At 57.2% G+C, this 6,609-nt stretch overlaps 1 protein-coding gene across 2 annotated transcripts in view; it reads left to right on the top strand.

The window, feature by feature from the left end:
* Positions 1–26: 26 nt before the first annotated feature.
* The window catches only part of SYNGR1 (synaptogyrin 1), a 25,799-nt gene continuing 19,216 nt past the window's right edge, over positions 27–6,609 (top strand). For both annotated transcript variants that reach the window (XM_007454000.1, XM_007454001.1), the window contains exon 1: positions 27–179. In XM_007454000.1, coding sequence (XP_007454062.1) covers positions 81–179 — 99 coding nt within the window. In that variant the 5' untranslated portion in view covers positions 27–80. The remainder of the gene's footprint in view (positions 180–6,609) is intronic.

The raw sequence follows: 6,609 nt of genomic DNA, 5'->3' as shown, positions 1-6,609 counted from the left end.
GGGGGGGGGCGGGGGCGCCACGCACGCGCACGGGCTGGCGGAGCGCGCCGAGCGGGGTGCACCGCGCGGGTGCAGCCACGATGGAAGGGGGTGCGTACGGAGCGGGCAAAGCCGGGGGCGCCTTCGACCCCTACACCCTGGTCCGGCAGCCGCACACCATCCTGCGCGTCGTGTCCTGGGTAAGGACGTCTGGGTGGCCCGGCCAAGCAGGGAGTGGGGCGGGGTGGGGGCGCGGGCGAGGGCGGCGCGCCCGGACGGACCCCAACCCCACCGGGCCTGCTGCCCGGGTGCGGCCGCGGGTGGGGAGCCGGCCGGCCGGCGTACTGGCGCCCGCCCCTCCCTCCTTCCCGGGCTCCGGGCGGGGGTCCCGGCCCTAGCGGGGGCGCCTGCTCCCCGACCCCTGGCTTCCCGGTGTCCCCACTTCTTACTCTCACCCCCGCCCCCCATCGCGGTGACCTCCAGGCCGCGACCTGGCGCCTCGCGGGTCGGGTTGCGCGCGGCCGCCTGGGCGGACCGGCGACCGTAGGGACGGAACCCTGGTTTCAGGTGGCCTTTATTCGGGGGTGGATCGGGGCGTGGATCGTTTCGCGGGGTGCACGCGCTCTTGCCATGGACGTTCAAGGAGGAGAGGGCAGGAAACCGGGTTTTTGTGGCTTAGCTGGGCTCGTGTGGAGCGACGCGCCGGGAGCCGGATACCTGGGCTCTCTCCCCGGGAACCGTCTTTCTGCAGCGTGACCTTGGGCTGGAAGCCACCCTAGAAATGTTCACGGAAAGTGAGGAGTTAAATTCCGAGGTGCGCAGCGTCACCTCCTCTAGCTTGCCTCAGTTTCCCGATTTGTAGCGAGGTGGGAGGAGCCTCCTTGAGACCTCCTTGGGCTCGGATATTTCCTGAATTCGTGCAGGCGCCTGGATGCCTGAGGAGGGCCGTGGTCCGGGAGGGCGGGAGAGAGGTCCCTTGCCCACAGGGAAGAGCAGAGAAGCCCGTTCTGGACCTCCAGCCCGGCGAGGGTAGAATCCCTCAGTGCAGAGAGCTGAGTGGGGGTCCCTGTTCAAACCTGGGCTCTGGGAGAGGAGGATGGGACAGAGTCAGCACACGGGGAGGGGTTCACATGACCTGGGCAGCACCCCAGGGAAAGGAGGCCTGCTGCTGTCTGGGGAGGGGTGTCTGGGGCTCCCTAGGGTTGCTGGCCATTGCCCAGACCCCCTCACTAGAGGGTCTTGCCTCTGCAGGCCTGGGGCCCCTTCCTGTGGGCCTAGATCAGAAAGGCCTGGATTGGGGACGCTGGGCAGGGGCCCTGTCAGCCACCCCACGGGGCTAAACCTAAAGCCAGCTGTGGGGTGCTCAAGCTCCCTCACTTCCTGGATTTTCAGGGCCATATAAGGGTGTGATGGGTGGGACAGCTGGGGTGTTTATCTCTGGCCTCCCAGAGGGAAAGGGAGCTACCTTTCCTTTGTCTAAAAACGTTAAAACCTCCCTCTGGTGCCACAGGAAGAGTGGCCACGTTTAAACCCCTTCTTCTCAAGTGCCCACCAGATGGGGAGCTCTTTGAGGGCAGGGAAGCCCTGTTCTTTAGTCTTTGGGTCCCTGGTGCTGGCACATGGCCTGGCACCCTGGGTACATCCAGGAGGGTTTGTGGTGCTGAGTTCATTCATCCGTGTGTTGTCTCCAGCTCCCCCAGAGACCCTGGCAGGTCCTTGGCAAAGGTAGAGCTCTGGGGGACACCTGCCTGATGAGGTGGGGCGGCTCTGTGCACTGCCCCCCTCCGCCGGCCCGGAGCGTGAAGTCACTGGCTTTGTGACGGGGTGTGGGTGTTTTGTCTGCTTGGGTCACTTCTGCTGGTGAGGGCTTCATTTAGCAAAGCTTCATTGAATTGGCTAGGCTCCAAGGGAAGGCGGCGTGACTCAGACGCAGCCCTTAGTGCTCAGGGAGCCTACAGTCCCGCTGGGGGGTGAGCCAGTCACCCCCAGGCAGAGGCCGGCAAAACCAGGAGAGCAATCAGAGAAGCTTCCTGGAGAAGGCGATGTCAAATTGGGCCTGGAAGGATGAGGAGGGTTTACATGTGTGCACATCAAGGTGCTGGGAGGACAATCCAAGCAGAAGGCAGAAAAAGTCACTGAGCACCCACTGTATGCAGGGCTGTTCTCACGATTACCTGGCTAGTTCCCCCCACAGTCTGTATTACACTTGAGGGAACTGAGGCTCAGAGAGGCCCAAGGTTACTGAGCATGTAAGTAGCAGATGGAGGATTTGAACCCAGATCTTCCTGTCTCCAAAGCACAGTGGTTCCCCTGGATCAGGAAGAGTTTGAAGTCCTGGGATTTCAGGTTTGGAAAGGATAAGGGTTATCTGGGTCAACCTCCATCCAATGTCCAAATCCCCCCGGAGGCCCCCGACAGTCTCCCAGCCCTGCTCACTACCTTTGTGTGAGCAGAGGTATCTGATACAGGCTGATGAACTTTAAAAAAATATATAGGTTTTTTTCTGATCATAGAAGTAATACCTGCCGATTGTTGGAAAACATAAATCACTTGTGATGGTTGCACAGCAACATATATGTGCTGAATACCACTGAACTGTACACTTAAAGATGGTTAAGATGGTAAATTTTATGTTGTGTGTATTTCACCAAAAAAAAAAAAAAAATTGGAAAAAGAAGCACGTGTGATCCCACCACTTAGGGAGGGCTGCTATCTCCTACCAGTCTTTTTCAAAAACACGTGATGCGCTGAGACATTTTAACACGTGGGGGCACGTAGTGGACGCACATGGCCACCTGCCCTCCTCCCTCGAGCTCCCTCCGCTTGCTCACCGCAGGGTGTGGCAGGCAGGGTCTAGCTGGCGTTAAGCTTCACCTTCCCGCTAATGGAGCCTGAGCATTCAGCACCAGCTTGCCCTGGTTTGCCAGAACTTTCCTGGCTTCAGCACTGGAAGTCCCATGTCCTGGGAGCCCCCCTGTTCCAGACAGACAAGACGGTTGGTCACTCTATCCAGGACTCCTGTGCTCCCCAAAACCCCTTCTGCCGCCCTGTAGGGTCCTAACAACATGAGCACTTGGGCTTGCGATTTTGTAAAATTTGTAAGAGAAAGATCTTTTTTCTGTTATTTGTTTATTTGAAAGTGGGTCCCCAAACCATGTAAGCTTCAGGGAGTCACCAAACCTGGACCTACCCTGGAACCTGAGCCCCCAGGCCTGCAGAACCCCTTATCTCTTGACTGAGGCTTTCTCAACTCCTCTCTGCCCCTGTGTGCCCTACACCACCTCCCCCCACCCCCCACACACACATGGGGGGGCGGTGATTACTCACTTGGGGAATTGAGGAATGGACCCTGAGAGTTAAGGTGGGGAGGGAGCTGGTGAGCCCTCTGGCAGATCCCAACTTGGACCCTTCCTGCCCTGGGCGAGGAGGTGATGGCTAAGTTGGGACCGTGTCCAGGGTGAGCTCAGAGCTGCCTCCTCTGACCTGGGTTGGCGGGGAGGTGGGCTGTGCTGGCCGGGGGCCAGGAGATCTGGCACCAGCTGTGGTCACCCCCTCTGCCTCTGTCTCCCCATCAGAAAGCGGAGGCTGGGCTGGGTCAGAGGTGCCCAATCCTGCCCCGATCCTGCAGCCTGTCAGTGACCCCTTTCTTTACCTGGAGCCAGGTGGGGGGAATTAGAGTTTCAGCAGGGAGCTAGCTGATTTCATATAAAGGACCACCTTCTATTTGGAATTTATATCCTTTTAGAGCTTTGAAATGGCCTATGGGGAAAGAATATTGGCACTCGTAGATGAGAGGTTTTCTTTTTCTTTCTTTTTTTTTAAATTAATGCTCTGTTTTGGCAAAAATAAAACAATAAAATGTTGGAAATTTTGCCGTTTTCAGGGTTGATCTCTTAAGGGCTTTGGCTGTAACACTCAGGATGTTGTAAGGAGGGTGGGTGTCATCCCTCGCATGACAGAAGTAAGGGGCAGGCTGGAGGTGACTTCTCTACTGACTAGAGACAGAGCTCCTGGGCCCTGGACTGTCAAAGCCGCAGTTTCAATCCAGTCCACTGGGTCCACATTCAGTGTACTCCCCGTGGCTTCCCTGTCTGAGTCGCAGTGGCACCAAGGAGTGGCTTGAGGGAGCAGTTTTACACCCTGATTTTTATCAGACCCCCTCAATCACTCCAAGCAAACACTGAGTATAAGAGCTGAGCTTGCAGACTTCCCTGGCGGTCCAATGGTTAAGAATCCACGCTTCCACTGCAGGGAGCGCGGATTCAATCTGTGGTCAGGGAATTCCGGATGCTGCGATGCTCAGCCAAAAAAAAATTTAAAAAGCTGAGTTTGCTTTGCAAACGCAGCAGCTTCAAAATGAGACCCCTTGTCTCCGTTCCCAACCAGATTGCCACACTCTAGCTGTCCCACATAGAAATTCTAGAGCCTGCAGGGGCTGGGGTGAAATGGGTCCAGGGTGGAGACAGAGCCTCTGGCCAGCTCTGGCATTCATTCATTCATTCCACAAATACCAAGTCCATGCTCGGTGCCAGCCTGTGTGTCCCACCGGAGATGCTCTCAGTCCAGTGAGAACAGAATTGAGTCGACAGACACCATCCAGAAGGCTTGGGATGCAACAAGAAGGAAATCCAGTGAGGAGTAGGTACCTCTGCCAGGGGGTGTGGAGGGCTTCCAGGAGGAGGTGATCCCTGTGTTGGTCCTAATAAAGAAGGTGGGGGGGAGGTGCATTCCAGGTGGGAGGAACAGCATGTATAAATAAATACTTGGGGGCACAAGGTCTGAATGGGTTTTAGAAACGTTGCTGAGCTCCTGGGGACCCCGGGTGTGTGAGTGAGAGCAAGTCAAAGAGGTATGGGGGGCAGGCAGGGTGGGCAACCCAGGGTCGGCCTTGGACCTTCACAAGCTGGGCTGCATCGGAGGGCCATGGACAGCCTCAGAGAGGGGTTTTAAGCAGAGAAGAGGTGTGTTTCGGAAGTTCCCTGCGGCGCCACGTGGAGGTATGGCTTGGGGAGGGCTCTGGGGACAGGAGGCCCAGCAGGAAATGTGTGGTGTGGTCTAGCCTGTCCTCTCCCGGCACCGTGCAGGGCCCTGCCACTTACTCAGGGGGCTGGGTCCACGCAGGCATGTCCTGTGCTCCTTTGGCGTGTGTCGCTGACAGTCTGAGAATCTTCTTGACCTCTTCGCCTGCCTGTGATCAACCTTTGTCTGGTCCATCTCTCTCAGGCCTGGGAGAAAGTCAGGACACGGAGCTCATCAGGAGACGTGGATGATAGATTTCTGCATGCGTCTTGGGCATTTCTTCGTGTCCTGGGGCAGTGTGGAAGCTTGAGGAGTCTTGGGTTTGGCATCGAGACCAGGGCCGCCAGAGAGGGACCTTGGAAAATCCTCACCTGTAACGTGAGATTGGAGTGCCTGGGTTCAGGGCGGACTCGGTTTGTGAACATGGATGTATAAAGGGCCTGCCATCCAGTTCATTCCTCTAGGCACGTGACATCCCTGTCCAATGGGTTTCATTACCCCCACTTTAGGTGAGATGCTGAGGCCCAGAGAGGTTAACTGGAGCTACTGGGATTGCAGCCCATGCCTGACTTCCAGGACGTGGCCCTTGCTTCCTGCTTTGGGGAGTCCCCAGCCACATGCGGAGTCCCACACGGCCACTTGTGCAGAGCTGTTAGGCAGGCTTGAGCCTGGGGAGAAAGAACAAAGGCTGGGGGAGGGAGGGCCTAGAGGAGGAAGAACCAGGGGGAGGAGGGAGGAAAGGGAGAGGGCAGATGGCAGCGCGGGCACGGAGCCACAGTTGGCACCTACACCGGAAGAACCAGCTGTCCAGTGGGAGGAGAGGCGGGGCAGAGCGTCAGGAAGTGCCTGGGGCCCGAGGCCTGAGTCTGTGTTCTGCACCCACTCCGCCCCTGACAGGTGGTGTGACGTGAGCGTCTGCCAGTGCTCTCTGGGCTCGTTTCCCCATCTATCAGATGCGGGGAGGACAGCCAGGTTGGGCTGGTGGTTCCCGGCCTTTCTACCCTCAGCAAATGCTACTCCTGCTCCTAGTGGGTTGTAGGTTGGGAACTTGGGGACTGGTCAGTATTTAAAGAAGTGATGTCAGGGACCAGCCTCCAGCACCCCTGATGCTTTGTGGGGGCCTGCAGGGGGAGCCTGGGCCCCAGATCCATACTGCAGGAGCAGAACAGTGTCAGCTGGAGCCGGCAGGGTGGCCCGTGCCCCTGTGTTTCTGGGGAAGCCCTCCCTTCCTGGAGGGAGATGTGCTCACCACACCTCTGCCTGGGAAGATGGTGTGGGGGGAGGGGGACCGCGGGGAAGGGGTGGCTGGGAGAGTCCCAGGCTGTCAGGCCCAGACTGTTCAGAAAGCCATCACCTGGGAACCCCAACCATCCCGGCTCCTCAAATGACTCAGGGCCCAGGGGTCAAGAGGACATGGTCTTCCCCAAATCTTGGGCCCCCCTCTAAGCATCCCTGACACCTTTTTTATTTTTTATTTTTTATTTTTTATTTATTTATTTTTTTAAAGTTCCAGGAGCTCCAGAGGCAGAATTGTAATTCAGTAAACTCTTGGAGTGAGGAGTTAAGGAGGGAAGGTTTTTTTTTTTTTTTTTTTAATAAACAATGTATTTA

The sequence above is a fragment of the Lipotes vexillifer genome, unplaced genomic scaffold (genome assembly GCF_000442215.2).
Source record: "Lipotes vexillifer unplaced genomic scaffold, Lipotes_vexillifer_v1.1 scaffold382, whole genome shotgun sequence".
Lineage (NCBI taxonomy): Eukaryota > Metazoa > Chordata > Mammalia > Artiodactyla > Lipotidae > Lipotes > Lipotes vexillifer.
Note: the sequence above shows the minus strand (reverse complement) of the source record. Positions and strands in the feature narration are given on the sequence as shown.